The 14722-nt window shown below is 61.6% G+C and overlaps 1 protein-coding gene across 1 annotated transcript in view; it reads left to right on the top strand.

Annotated features, from left to right (window-relative positions):
• Positions 1-9536, top strand: part of CPNE7 (copine 7) — a 17166-nt gene extending 7630 nt beyond the window's left edge. The window contains exons 7-16 of the mRNA XM_029926068.1: positions 126-215; positions 370-468; positions 810-896; positions 1955-2014; positions 3004-3137; positions 4118-4172; positions 4729-4780; positions 4849-4982; positions 8082-8318; positions 8857-9536. Of these exons, the coding sequence (XP_029781928.1) occupies positions 126-215; positions 370-468; positions 810-896; positions 1955-2014; positions 3004-3137; positions 4118-4172; positions 4729-4780; positions 4849-4982; positions 8082-8318; positions 8857-9036 (1128 nt within the window). The 3' untranslated portion in view covers positions 9037-9536. The remainder of the gene's footprint in view (positions 1-125; positions 216-369; positions 469-809; positions 897-1954; positions 2015-3003; positions 3138-4117; positions 4173-4728; positions 4781-4848; positions 4983-8081; positions 8319-8856) is intronic.
• Positions 9537-14722: the final 5186 nt, after the last annotated feature.

The raw sequence follows: 14722 nt of genomic DNA, 5'->3' as shown, positions 1-14722 counted from the left end.
CCTCTGGGCTCTCCCCCGCTCCCCCCCATCCTGCTCGGAGCCTGAGCGCCGCGCCCCCCAGCCCTCTGGGCTCTCCCCCGCTCCCCCCCATCCTGCTCGGAGCCTGAGCGCCGCGCCCCCCCCAGGTGGTGAAGAACAACCTCAGCCCCGTGTGGGAGCCTTTCAAGGTGTCGCTCAGCAACCTGTGCAGCTGTGAGGAGACGCGGCCTCTGAAGGTTGGGGGGGGCTTGGGGGATGGGTGGGGGGGATGGGTGGGGGGTCTGGGTGGGGGTGTGAGGGCTGGCCTGACCGCAGGGGACTGGAGACATTCAGACATCGGGGTGGGGGGCCCCGGAGGGGCAGGTGGGCTGAGGGCCCCGGGCTCCCCAGTGCCTCGTCTGGGATCACGACTCCCGCGGGAAGCACGACTTCATCGGGGAGTTCTCCACCACCTTTGAGGAGATGCAGAAAGCCTTTGAGGAGGACCAGGTGAGCTGGGGTCCCGCCCTCCCCGCCCCCAAACAGGGTGGGGACAGGGTGAAAGTGGAGCCCTGACCCGTCTGCAAAGGATTCGCTTGTAGGAGCCACAAGAGGAAGGTGGGGGCATCGGCCTGAGCTGAGTGGGCTCCAGAAACTATTATTGGCAAAACCCAGGGAAGATCGGGACCTCTCCCGCCAGGTGGCCAGAGTAGGGACAAAAGTCACCGCACTGTGTTACAGTTGGAAGAATGCCGTCCGGGGCTGGGGTTTTGAGGCCTCCCTGCCGCCTTGGAGTGGGTTTTGGGCACTGGCGTTGCGGGGCGGGGTCTCCGTCTCTCCCTGTGCCCCAGGCCCAGTGGGACTGCGTGAATGCCAAGTACAGGCAGAAGAAGCGTAATTACAAGAACTCTGGGGTGGTCATCCTGGCAGGCCTGAAGGTGAGCCGGGGCCCTGCCTGCGGGAGCCCTGTCACTTTGTCACTGCATCACCTCATCAGTGTGTCACCCCATCACCTGTCACCCTGTCACCTCATCACTGCATCACCCGTCACCCATCACCGCATCACCCTGTCACCCTATCACCTCGTCACTGCATCACCGCATCAACCTGTCACTATGTCACTCATCACCACATCACCCATCACCCATCACTGCATCACCCATCACTTGTCACCCATCATTGTGACACCCGTCATCTCTGTCACGTCACCCCGTCACCTCGTGACTGTGTCACCACGTCACCCCATCACCATGTCATCCATCACTGCGTCACCCATCACCGCGTCACCATGTCACCCATCACTGTGTCACCTCATCACCCATCACCTCATCACTGCGTCACCTCATCACTGTGTCACCCCATCACCCATCATCCCATCACCTCATCACTGCGTCACTGCATCACATTACCCGTCACCCATCACTGTGTCACCCATCACCCATTATGCCATCACCTCGTCATTGTCTCACTGCACCACCCCGTCACTGTGTTACCCCATCACCCGTCACCCCATCACCGTGATACCCCGTCATCCCCATCACCGCATCACCCTGTCACTGGTCATCCCTGTCGCCTCATCGCCTTGTCACCATGTCACCCATCACCATGTCACCCCATCACCTGTCACCCCATCACTGTGACACCCTGTCATCCCTGTCACTGCATCACCCCATCACTGTGTCACCCCATCACCCTGTCACCCCATCACGCACACTGGGGCGGGGCTGGCTCCTGCCTGAACTCTGCAGACAGGGGGCAGGGCAGGGAGTGCCCCTCCCTGTGGGTCTCTCCATTGTCAGGTGGACGCCAAGGGTCTGGGCGTCCCCAGGACTTGGGGGAGGGAGGTGGGAGGGCTGGACGGGAGGGGGAGACAGAGGAGGGGAATGGGGGTGCTGTCCCAGGCGGAGAGCTGGGAGAGAAGGGCAGGTCCCGGGCCCCGGCCGGGGTCTCGGGTGGGGGCATCCTGGGCGGGCCCTGCCGACCCCCTGCCTGGAAGTCCTACAGGGTCTACTCCTTCCTGGACTACATCATGGGCGGCTGCCAGATCCACTTCACCGTGAGTGCACGGGCCCCTCCGCGCCGCCAGAGCCCGGGTGCCCTGCCCGCCCTGGACGTAACGCGGAGCCTCGTCCGGTGCCTGGGGGCGGGTGTGCAGAAGTGGGTGCAGTGAGGCCCTGCTGCGGGTCAGGGGTCTCCGCCAGCCTCCTGCCTGGGCTCGGGGTTCTCCGCGCGACTTTTCTCAGGGGCTGGTCTTCCTGCACAGTTGAAATGGGCAGGTGGGTCGCAGGAGCTCCCCGGGGTCACCCTCCCCGAAGTCACCCTCCCCGAAGTCACCCTCCCCGAAAGCAGAGGCAGGAGGACGTGTGTGGCAAGAATGTAGTGGCACATGTGACAGCCAGGGATGCCAGCAGAAGACGCAGACCAAACGGCCACGGCTCTGGGCTGCAGCTGTGTGGGTGGCAGTGGAGCCAGGGAGCCGCATCTGTGCTTCCGTGTCACCTCACTGCTCACTCATGCCACTCGCGCCCACATCACTCCATCCAGTGGCGGCCAGATCGCCCCACGGGGAGCCGCATGGGGACCCCAGCCCAGGCTGGAAGCCTCAGTCCCTGCCCGGGCGGGGTGGCAGCAGAGAAGAGATGCGCCTGGTCATGGTCCTGGGTCCCTTGCCTGCATGGCTGACAACGTCCAGGGCGCTCAGCCGGGGTGCTCGGCGCTCAGGACTGCGGGCTGGCATCTCCCACACGGAGCTTCTTTCCTCCTGGGGTTCTGGGCAGATTCGGGGTTGGCGGGGCGCAGGCTTGCTGCTCAGCCCCGACGCCCACTGTCCCCGGGCTGCCCTCTGGCCTTCACCGCGGCACGGGGCTGGGCCCTCGGACTGTCACCTTCGAGATGCCTCAGAAAGTCCTGGGGACTGCTCCGGTTTGCACCCGCACCCGGCAGCTCCCCACGCCTCATTCCCTACCTGTCAGATGGGGGCTCTGGGTGCCTAGTCCCGCCCAGGCGGGGGAGGGGCCTCCAGCTCATGAGCCCGGGCCTCTGCAGGTGGCCATCGACTTCACAGCCTCGAACGGCGACCCGAGGAATAGCTGCTCTCTGCATTACATCAACCCCTTCCAGCCCAATGAGTACCTGCAGGCCCTGGTGGCTGTGGGAGAGATCTGCCAGGACTATGACAGGTGCTGCCCCGCCCCCACTGCCCTGTCCCCAGGACTATGACAGGTGTGGTCCCTTCCCCCCACTGCCCCCACCAGGACTATGACAGGTGTGGTCCCTGCCCTCCCCTCCTGCCCTGTCCCCAGGACATGACAGTTGCAGCCCCGCCTCTACCACTGCCCTGTCCCCAGGACGGTGACAGGTACCGCCATCACCACGCCCATTCACTCTGTCCTCAGAATGATGGCAGGTGCGGTCCTTGCCCCCACTGCCCTGTCCCCAGGACGGTGACAGGTGTGGCCCCGCCTCTCACTCCCCCCTCACCTCCCTGCCTCCCTGGACTGCAGCACAGACTTGGGCCCACACTCTATGGCTGTACACTGAGCAGGGGAACCTGCCCGAGGCTGGCAGTGCGTGGGCCACGGTGGGTGGGGCTCGTTCCACGCGCCAGACCCGGGTGTCCTGCGTGGCTGACCCCCGTGGGGAAGCACGGCTCCAAACCTGCGTGTGTTGAGGCGGGGCTGGGCTTCAGTCACATGGCCTTCACCCTGCATGTACTCGAGCGTGCGTGCGGGCACACACACACGGGATCTGTGTCCCACTGTATAGACCAGTAAACTGAGTCCATGGACTGTTCGAACAGAGGGCTGTCATGGGGTGGGGGGCAGAGACCAGAGGTCCCAAAGTCGGGAGGCTAACCCCTCCCAGTGTCAGGCTGCCGCCCCAGGAGGTACCTGCTGGTCCCAGAAAAAAGACACAGAGATGGAGGAGTTGGCTCTGCCCTTGCCTGGAGGTGGGGTGTTGTCACTGTTCCGTGCCTCAGTTTCCCCCAGGGGGCTCGGAGCAGAGCCAGGCCCCCTGGAAAGTTCCAGCCTGGGCCTGGTCACCCAGGGGTGGCATAGAACCTGGCTGTCCTGGTTCTGGTAGATGTCTCCCTAGACCGTCCCCGCCCCGCCCCCGGGGAAATCAGGGACCCTGTGTGATGGCACTGCTTTTCTTTCAGTGACAAGAGATTTTCTGCCTTGGGGTTTGGAGCTCGGATCCCTCCCAAGTATGAGGTAGGAGAGCCTGGGGACATCCACCCCAGCCCCTTGCATCTGCCGGGGCCTCCAGGGCCCTGCTTCTTCCCAGCAGAAGCTGTCCTGGGGTCTGGGTGCCCCGTCCACTGCCTCTCACTGCTGGGAGCCGGCTCCTACGTGACAGACAGTGGGCAGGCTGCAAGGACCCTGCACTTGTGGCCAGAGGCTGACCTTGGTCACCTAGCGCTTGGTGACCCCTGAGAACTGAAGACAAATTCTGTGTCTCTGTTTGGAGAAGGGGAATGAGTCTGGAATCTTCCAGTTGCAAAAAGCGGTTCACCTGGCTAAAGCAGAAAAACGTGGTGGTGGGAGGGATTTACTAGTTAATTCGACTCAGAAGCCTGGGGCCCCGCTGGCCACGGGGCTGGAGCAGGCCCGGGACCCCTCCGTCTGCCCTGTGACCCAGGCGACCCCCTCCACCAGGCTCTTTCCACAAGCTGGTCCCGGGGGCTGCAAACTGGCCACGCCCACTAGGCGGGGATGTGGGGGGTCCTGAGGGCCACCTAGCTGACAGTCCCTCTGTCGCCACACCCAGGTGTCCCATGACTTTGCCATCAACTTCAACCCTGAGGACGATGAGTGTGAAGGTAAGGCATGAGGGGGCCTGGGGGGGGGTGCACCAGAGCCAGACTCACCCTCCCCTGCCCCCCCGTAGGAATCCAGGGCGTGGTGGAGGCCTATCAGAACTGCCTGCCCAGGGTCCAGCTCTACGGCCCCACCAACGTGGCCCCTGTCATCTCCAAGGTGGCCCGCATGGCAGCGGCTGAGGAGCACACTGGGGAGGCCTCTGTAGGTACCGGGGGGCAGGCGGTGCAGTAGAGCCGGGTGTGCTAGGTGGTGTGGGCTGTGAGGCTGGCCAGGGTACGGTCTGCTGTGTGAGAGGTGGGGGCCTGGAGGTCAGGGAGGCTGAAGGCACACAGCCTGGAGGGGCGGGGGACACAGGAGGGCCCGAAGCCCTGCTCGAGGCACAGGTATGGTTCCCGTCGGGCAGGGGCAGGCCCCCTGGAGCTGATTTCCCGGGCGCCTCCCCACAGGCAGCCGCCCTCAGTGTGTCGTGCGGTGGTGCATATGTGGCTATGGTGCTTGCGTGTGTTATGTAATTTTAATTTTAATTAAAATTTTTTTTAACATTTATTTATTTTTGAGAGACAGAGAGAGCACAAGCAGGGAAGGGGCAGAGAGAGGGGGGGACAGAATCCGAAGCAGCTCCAGGCTCCGAGCTGTCAGCAACGAGCCCAACGCCGGGCTCAAACCCCCAGAGCATGAGATCATGACCTGAGCCGAAGCCGGACACTTAATGGACTTAGCCACCCAGGAGCCCCTTAATTTTTATTTTTAGAGGTAGAGAGCACACGAGCGGGGGAGGGGCAGAGGGGGAGAGGGGCAGAGGGGCAGAGAGAGAGAGAATGTTGACCACTCAATGTGGAGCCTGATGTGGGGCTCCATCTCCTGATCCTGGGATCATGACCTGCGCAGAAATCAGGAATCCAAAGCTCAACCAAGTGAGCCACCCAGGTGCTCCTGTTTGCAGGCGTTTATAATTTTCACAAATAATGTCATGCTAAAGGTAGCATTCTGCTTTATTATTTTTTTCCCCGTCATGTTTGTAAATCTGTGCTGCTGTATGCCCAGCTGGTCTGTTGCTTTAACTTTTTATTCTGTAAAAAACATCAAATTTACATGAATAGTAAGAATAGGCAGTGACTTCCGTGCCCCCTTCACCTGGACTCACCAGTCATTGGCTTCTTTCCATGCTTCCTCCCTCCTGCCCCCTCTCCTTTCTCTCCCTCCCCTTCCCTCCCTTCCCCTCCTTCCCTCCTCCCCCTCCATTTCTCCCTCCCCTCTTCCCTTCTCCATTTCCCTCCCCCTTCCTCCCTCCTGGTCCCTCCTTCCCTCTCCCTCCATGGGTGTATGTCACTATTGTCTTCCTTCCGAACCATTTGAGAGTTGGCTGCTGGCCCCCGACAGCAAGGACATTCTGTGCACAACCACAGCTCAGCTTCCAAGCCCAGGCATTGGAAGAGATCCCTGCCCATGTCCCCCCTCCCCGTGTGTCCGCATTTGCCCATGGTCCCCGGATCTGCCCAGTGTCCCGGTCTCCTGACCTGCTCTGTCCCTCGGCCTTGCTCTGACCACATGCCTTGCCAGTGTCCAGACCCCAGGTGCCCGTGGTCCGGGTGCCTGGACTGTCTCTCATCTTGTGTCGGGGAAGCCCCGCATTTCACGCTTTCTCCCCCAGGCACAGAGCCCCCAGAGGCCAAGGTTGGCAGCCTCTTGTCCCGTTACTGCCTCGTGTTTGGTGTGTATTTATTTCCTAACATCCGTGTATTCTCTCATATAATCACACCACAAATATCAATTTCATGACAAATAACTTAGACGCCACACTTTTATCTCATCTATAGAACATGTTCCAATGCCATTAAGTTCCCTGATGACAATGCCCTGGCGCTGCACCTCCGGCCCAGGGTCCACACCAGGAGCCAGGGTCGCAGGCCTCTTCCGTGTTATTTTGAAGCAAGTCCTAGAGGCATAGCTTCATCTGTATGTATCAGTATAAACCTCTAGAAGAGAGAGAGGATATCGCTACAATACCATCATCACACCTGGAAAACAACAGGAGTTCCCTGGTATGGAGGATCTAGCTGATGTGTGCATGTCCAGTTGGATAATTCATATCCTGGTGGTTTTTGCAGGCAGAACAGGGTCAGAACGGCCTGTGTGTAATTGGTGCCCCCCCTCCCCCGCCCCCCACGACTTCCTTCACTGAGCAGCTGTTGATGAGCCTGGCGTGTATGTCCTGGAGGGTCTGTGCGCTGCAGACTGTGTCCTTAGGGGCATCCACCAGGTTCTTGTTGTCTGATTCCTGTGAACGGAGCTCAGACTTCCCAGGAGGCGACAGGCATGTCCCCAGGAGGCACTCACATCTGCCTCTCTCCTCGGTGTGCAGTCCATCTTAGCCAAGATGCTCCATAGGGGTGTCCGTGGGCTGGCGGATTGCCTCCCTCAGAGCGGTGCTGGTCCTGTGCGCACCTGACTTGCCTGTCTTCCCGTCCTGGGGAAAAGCAGGGACGCTTCTTTCCGCGGCAGACACAGCCTCCTGGGGCCGGACCGCCGCCACCCATTGCCCGGCCCGGGGAGGCCCCGTGCTCGCGGCAGGGCTCAGGGCTGTGAGGTCTTCGGGGCACTGACTGGGTCTGGGGGGCGGGGAGGCGGGTGGGGGGCTTTCATGTGGGGCTGGGAGCTGGGCTAGGTATTGCTGGGGGACCGGCAAGCACAAGCTCTCTTACCCCGCAGGTCTGGGGCTCAAAGGGGGCGGGGGATCGAGTGGCGGGGCACCCGTCGGACTGCCCCTTGGTCCTTCCCTCGAGTTGTGTTTTGGGCCAGCGCCCAGCAGGTCAGGGGGCAGTTCTTTCTTCTCCTTTATATTGTCTTTTGTCCAGATTTTCAGTAGTTCTGTTTTGTTTTTGTGTTTTTGTTTTTTTGACGATGGAAATGGACTTTTATTTGAAATAAGACCCAGTCTGTCTGTGCAGATGTGCTGAGTGCCTGGCCCAGCTGGCCCAGAGCATGCCCTCTCTAAATTGTTCCTTGGACCCCGGGGACCTAGCGGGTGTAGGAGGCCCCGGCAGGTCCCGCCTTCTCCAGCCTCAAAGTTGGGTTGGGACCCAGGCTCCAGCAGCCTCAGCCCCTCGGCTGTGAGAGGCAGAGGCGGGAGGGGCCACAGGGGGGCATGAGCTTCGGCAAACAACTCGGAGAAGCCTGAAGACCCGCAGGGAGGCGCCTGCGGTGGCCCCCAGGCCGCCGGGGGACGTGGGGCAAACAGGCAGCGCCAACGGCCTGAGGAAAGGGTGGAGGGCCCGTGCCCACTCTTTCCTCTATCCCCAGCAATACTACATCCTGCTGGTCCTGACGGACGGCGTGGTGACCGACATGGCAGACACGCGGGAGGCCATCGTGCGCGCCTCCCATCTGCCCATGTCCATCATCATCGTCGGGGTGGGCAACGCTGACTTCACGGACATGCAGGCCCTGGACGGGGACGAGGGCGTCCTGTGCTCCCCAAGGGGCGAGCCAGCACTCCGAGACATTGTGCAGTTCGTCCCCTTCCGGGAGCTCAAGAGCGTGAGTGCTTGGGGGGGCCCAGGCCTGCCTGCTGGGGATGGGGGGCAGGCCTGCCCAGGCTCCCAGGCTGCCTCCCGTGCCCTGTCGTGAGCGTGAGAGGGTCTGCAGCGGCTTTCGAGTACCTAGAAACCTTCCTATTCTGAAAATATGGACCCTGCATGCAGGAGGGAGGGCGGGAGGCTGGCCCCGAAGAGCGCAGCATACAGTTGCCGGCGCTTTCAGTCCCTTTGTGAGACAGACACGCGAGGGACGTTCATGAGCAGTGGACACACTCGTGGGGCTTTACTGGACGGGGGATGGGGACAACCCACCTCCTTCCTGCCCCTGACAGTGTGCCCGGAGCCCGGCTGCGGCCGTCCTGGTGCCAGCGCCGTGGCTCAGTGCAGACGCAGGCTCACAAAGGTCACCTGGCCGCAAGGCCACAGGGACAGATTCCACCACCACTAGAGGCTGAGGTGTGAAGGTGTGAGCAGCTCGGGGGCAAGAGGGTCGGGAGGGCCCCCAGCTGTGAGGTAACCTTGTTGTCCCCGCCCCAAAGGCGTCCCCGGCGGCGCTGGCCAAGTGCGTGCTGGCCGAGGTGCCCCGGCAGGTGGTGGAGTATTACGGCTGCAAGGAGCTGCCTCCCCGAGGGGCCTGTGCCCCGGACGCCGGCTCCGAGGGGGCAGGGCAGCCGGGAGTGCCGACGGTCTCTGTCTCAAGCAACCTTGGGGTGCCTTAGGCCCCCCACCTTCCAGAGCCCTCCTGTCCCCACCCAGACCCACCCCTTGTCCTCCTGTGACCCTGCTGCCCAGGCCAGCCTCTGGGGGCCCCCAAGGCTGAAGGATGAACAAACCCAGGCCCCAGGGAACCCTGAAACAGGAGCTGAAGGTGTGGGGTGCAGGCGGTAGTCCCCCATGCTTGCCTCTGCCCTGGCCGGGGTGCAGGGTAGGGGGTGGGGAGGGTTCTCTGAGAACAGGAGGAGGGCTGGGAGCTCAGCCCAACCTGAAGGGAAGCTTATGGATTGGGGGGTTCCTGCTTTGCATCTGTCCTCACCAAGGAGGAGCCCGCAGGCTGCATCCCAGCTGTGGAGGAAACCGGGGTGTCCCCAGAGCCCCTGACCACAGTCAGATCCCTCTTGCTTCCTGCCTCTCCCTTGCTGCTCGCTCCCACCTGAGCACCCAGGTCTTGGGGCCTGCAGGTGGGGGTTAAGGCTTAATAAAGTGTCATCTTGTCCTTGAAGCGCTTTGTGCCTTTACTGCCCCATCCCAGCCCCCACCCCGGGACAGGGGGTCTCCAAGACTCAGGTTCTCAGAGTCTTTCCCATACTGAAGGAAAGAGCATCTCGGGAATGCCAAGAGGCAATGCCGCCCCCACCCCTCATCCACTGCCTAGAGTCAACCAGGCTCAGGTGGAGAGGGGCTGGCAGGCAGGAACCCAGGTGCTTTTAGCCTGCAACTCAGCTCTACAAGGACCTGCTATGCACTCCATGCGACACAGTCAGTCAGGGCAGGGGCTCCACCTGTCAACGCCTCTGGGCCCTGTGGGGGTGGGTTTCTGATTGAGATTTCCCCCGGGATGTCCTGTCTGGGAGAAACAAACTGCCCTGACCCTGAATCTAGTCCACTCATCCCTTCTCCATCCCTCCATTCATCCATCCCCCCCTTCCTGCCCTCCATCCATCCATCCACCCATCCACCCCTCCACCCACCCATCCACCCATCCACCCTTCCACCCACCCACCCATCCATCCACCGACCCATCCGTCCACCCATCCATCCATCCATTTATCCATCCACCCACCTATCCATCCATCCACCCATCCACTCTCCCACCCACCGATCCACCCACCCACCCATCCGTCCACCCATCCATCCACCCATCCACCCATCTATCCATCCATCCATCCATCCACCCACCCATCCACCCATCTATTCATCCATCCATCCATCCACCCATCCACCCATCTATCCATCCATCCATTCACCCACCCACCCATCCACCCATTTGTCCGTCCATCCATCCATCCATCCATCCATCCATCCATCCATCCATCCACCCACCCATCCACCCATCCACCCACCCACCCATCTATCCATCCATCCACCCAGCCACCCACCCATCTATCCATCTGTCCATCCATCTGTCTATCCATTTGTCCATCCATCTATTCATCAATCCCCCCTTCCTGCCCTCCATTTATCCACCCATCCAATCTACCCATCCACCCATCCATCCATCCACCCATCCATCCATCCATCCATCCGTCCATCTATCCGTTTGTCCATCCATCCATCCATCCATCCATCCATCCATCCATCCATCCACCCACTCACTCTGGGACCTATTTTTAGCTCCTGATTCATCTCCTGTTAGGCATGGATAATAGGCATTGCCATGGTAACTTAGCTACTGCTGAATTCCGGAAGGGCCGATGTTGGTCTCTTTGGGGATGGAGAGGACACCAGAGAAGCAGCCCCCACCCCACTACAATGGGAGGCAGCAGGGCCATAGGGTGGGGGAGGGGAGGCTGTGGGTCCCAAGACAAGAGGGGTGTCAGCTGTGTCCTGATCCAGCCACCAAGCCCTTTGTGACTGGACCATGGTGTCAGTCTCAGACAGTTCTGGGCTCCGTTTGGGGCGAAGCCAAGGGAAGTTGGTCAGATCAGGTCCCAGAGGGCGCAGGAGGGGTCTGTGCACAGCCCCAGGGCAGGGTCAGGGCCTGAGGACCCTGCTGTGGGGGAAGGGTCCCTTCCTGCAGCAGATGCCTTAGCAGCCACTCCCAGAACATGTGAGGTGGGAGCGGGTAGCAGAGGTGTAAGGCCCCAGCCTCTAGCCTCAGCCCTTTCCTCTCTGCCCTTTCTTCTCGGGCCAACAGGAAGTGGGGAGTAGCCAGGGGCCACCCACAGAGGACCCCCTCCTGGGCTGGAGGAAAACAGGAGGCTGTGGGTGTGGGGCCTGGCCAGTGTGCAGGCTCAGCTGGGCACCTGTTGGGGGATGTAGGGTCAGGACGGGGTCACCAGACTGGCTGTAAGTATGCAGTGACTTTTACCAGTTTGAGCCCAATCCCTGCCTAGGCCTGAGCTGGTTAATGAGATGTGGTCCTGGGACTTGTGTTGACCTTTGGCTTTTCCTTGAGTTGTAAGCTGGTGGCATGGGGGCCAGGAGCAGCTGGTGACCGTCATGCCACCATGCGGGCTGGACCTACCTGGGAACAGCACGACACAAAGAAATGAGCCAGAGGAATGGTGCTGGGAGGTGCCTCGCGCTGAGCTAAAACAGTCCTAAGGGAGCTGTGAGCTCCCTCTCTACCCAGATAGTTGGAGCTGGTTTCCATCAAGTGCCACCCCCAGATTCTGGCCCAGAAAGATGGCAAATATGCCCATTTTATAGACAAGAAAAGCAGGGTGCAGACCAGCTGAGTCTCCCAGGGTCACAGTTAAGGACCCACCAGCTCCAGGAACTACCAGGATTTATGTTTTTGGCTACCTCTTCCATTGAGGGACATGAAATCTGGCACTGGATCCCAGACAGCCTTCTGGGAAGGGGACGAGGACAAAATCCTGCCAGTTGGCATGGAGGGCCTCACTCTTGCTCCTAACAGCACAGGACCGATCAGAACCGGAAGTGTGCACTGGCCAGGGACCCCATGGCTGGAGCCATCCCGGGACCGGCTTACTTCAGAAATTGCCTCCAGTACACTTTTTGGAGCGGCCCCCTTGTCAGAGGATGGACTTGGGGTTTGCAGACAGCTTGAACGTGCTTTCAGTGGTTAGCTGCTTAAGCACTGGTCCAGAGTCAAACTGGACACCTGGACAAGCTACCTCCCCATCTGTCACAGGGGAGTGTGACAGCTTTAATTCCTTGGCAGCCCTTCCCACTGAGAGGTGGAGTGAGTGTCCCCCCTCGCAGCAGCTGGGGTCCTAGGTAGCCCTCCAAGGCTTGGTCGTGACAACGCCACACTCTGCCGCCTTGCTCACTGGAGGCACCAGTTCTCGGGGCCCAGCTGGCAAGCTGCAAGGAAGCCCAAGCAGCCCGAGGCGCTGAGGCCCCAGCCAACAGCAGGCAGGGCTGGCCGGCTGCGTGCTGTGGGCTCCTCTGGCCCGGCTGAGGCCCGCCCTGCACCCTTGGGGGAGGCCAGTCCTCTCTTGTGTTCCAGAACCGCAGAAACAGCACGAGTGCATCCATGTTAGTTATCAGTCCGAACCACCAGCGTTTGGTATAACTTGTTATGCAGCAGCAGGTGACTGAGGCACCGGCTTCACGGGGCCTGCAAGGGTGGAGGGTGGTGCCCAGGCCTTGCACAAAACGCCTGTTCGGTAAATAAATGGCAGTATTGCCAAGGAGCACGGCTTCTCTCTCCTGTTCTGAGGAGCAGTCGTACCAAAGACCTGTCTCTCTGATCCTATGCTTGCCTCTGCCCTAGCGGCCATCTGCCTCCCCACACAGAGCCCAAGCCGGGCCTCAGAGGGTAAGGACTCCCTGTCAGGGCCGCTCTCGGGGTCCCCAGCCTCGGGCTGGAGGGGTGGGAGCAGGGCCAGCTTGGCTTCAAGGCTGTTCTTTCTTGCTGCTGAGAAGCAGCACAGGCGGGACTGACTAAGTGCTTGTAATTGGTGCGGGGGCGGCAGCCGGCTGCCAGAAGAGGCACCAAGGCACCGGGGCGCCGTGGGCGACACAGATTTCCTGGTTCCCCGTCCCCTGCCCCCACTGCACCGACATGTGCGCTGAGCAGGAGCACCCAAGCCCTTGCCTGGCGCCGGCCGGTTCCTCCATCCAGCTGTGCCAGCGCTGCGTGCCCTCGCGGGGAAATTTCTGCTGCCCCGGTCCTCACCAGCGGCTGTGCCAGCCTCAGTAGGGGGTCCCCACGGTCCGTGGCCACCTCAGATGAGTGCTGTTTCCCAGAAGGGGGCCAGGCTCAGAGAAGTTAAGCCACTTGGCCCAGTGAGCACAGCTGGGGTTGTGGCGGGAGTCCTGAGCTGCGCCCTGGAACCATGCTAAGGGCCTGGGGCCACGGCTCCTGGCTGTGCGCATGCGCCTGAGCATGTGCATGTGCAGCTGCATCTCCGTCCTCACCCGCTTTGCCGGAGCCTCTTCCTGAGCCACCAGCAGCGCGCACGGTCGGGTCACACACAGCCGCCCTTCCGCTGCCTCCTGAAGTCAGGCGGGCTGGCCGGCCGAGGTGTGCGGGCTGAGGGCCGCGGCGGGTGGCGGGAGCCCCGGCGCCCTGCTCACCGCGGACATTCCTTCAGCAAACATCTATTGCGTGGCCACTCCGTGCCAGCAGCAAGGACACAGAGCTCCGCGCCCGTCCAGCGGACCCAGGCCGGCCGCCTCCTCTGTCATGCCTACGGACACGGATACTCGGGGCCACCCGATGCTCGTCCTCTCTTCCGTGGTGACAAAGCCCCAGATGTCAGCAGGGCCCATAGTTGTCCTCATAAAGACTGCGCGTCCCTTGCTGCTGCCGTGGCCCCCCCGTCTACACTTCAGTTCCTGGTGTGAGGGAGACAGGGATGTGCTGCGGGGTGTGCTTCTCAGCCCTGTGTTCCCGTTGCTTGGACCGAGATGTAATGGCTGGAGGTCAGCAGCCCTCCTGCACCACAAGTGAACTTGGAAGTGGAAACCACACCGCAGGGACACAGAAGACGAGAGGGCCCAGGCCCTGGACACGGCCCTAAAACAGTCGCCGATGAATTTCTTGAATGGGAGAGGGAAAGAAACTGAATCACCCACATGACAGGCCCTGACACACTCAGCATTTCCATCAAATAAGCTTCTGAAAATGCCTGCCCTCATTGCTGTGGGTGTTACTACAGGGAAAACCTCGAAAGGGGCAGCGGGCTCAGCCGTGGCAGTGCAGGAAGGCTTCCAGGAAGAGGTGGCGTTAAGTGGAGACCGGACGCGTGGGAGGGAGGAAGTCACTTCCGGGGCAGTGACCCCTCAGCCGTCGGGGCCAGGGCCTGCCTCAGGTCCCCGCAGACCGTCCTGTCTTCCTCTCCTTCCGGGTCTTGTACCTCGTTACCGAACGTGTTCTAACAAAGGCAGTTGTGTTCTCTGTAGAAAGTGCAAACGCGAGGGAAGCGCAATCCGAGACTCGGCGGCGCCCCCAGGCAGCCGAGCGGAGGCCCCGGCGCGCCCCCCACGAATATGCACACGCTGATTCTGTGACAGAGGGACACCGTCACCGGGGTGCGCCGCCCACGCGCCCCGGACGCTCGGCCCCTGGACCGCCGGCGGACGCGAGCGTGGGCGGCCCTGCGGGGGACCCAGGGGCTCCCCAAGGGGGAGGGGAGGACGGGACAGATCTGCAACAGTGGCAGGCCGGGTGCCACCTGTGACCCCAGGCCCTCCACGTCCCGCCAGGCCTCCCACGTCCCGCCAGGCCTCCCACGTCCCGTCAGGCCTCTCACGTCACGTCAGGCCCCCCAC

The sequence above is a fragment of the Suricata suricatta genome, chromosome 16 (assembly GCF_006229205.1).
Source record: "Suricata suricatta isolate VVHF042 chromosome 16, meerkat_22Aug2017_6uvM2_HiC, whole genome shotgun sequence".
Classification (NCBI taxonomy): domain Eukaryota; kingdom Metazoa; phylum Chordata; class Mammalia; order Carnivora; family Herpestidae; genus Suricata; species Suricata suricatta.
Note: the sequence above shows the minus strand (reverse complement) of the source record. Positions and strands in the feature narration are given on the sequence as shown.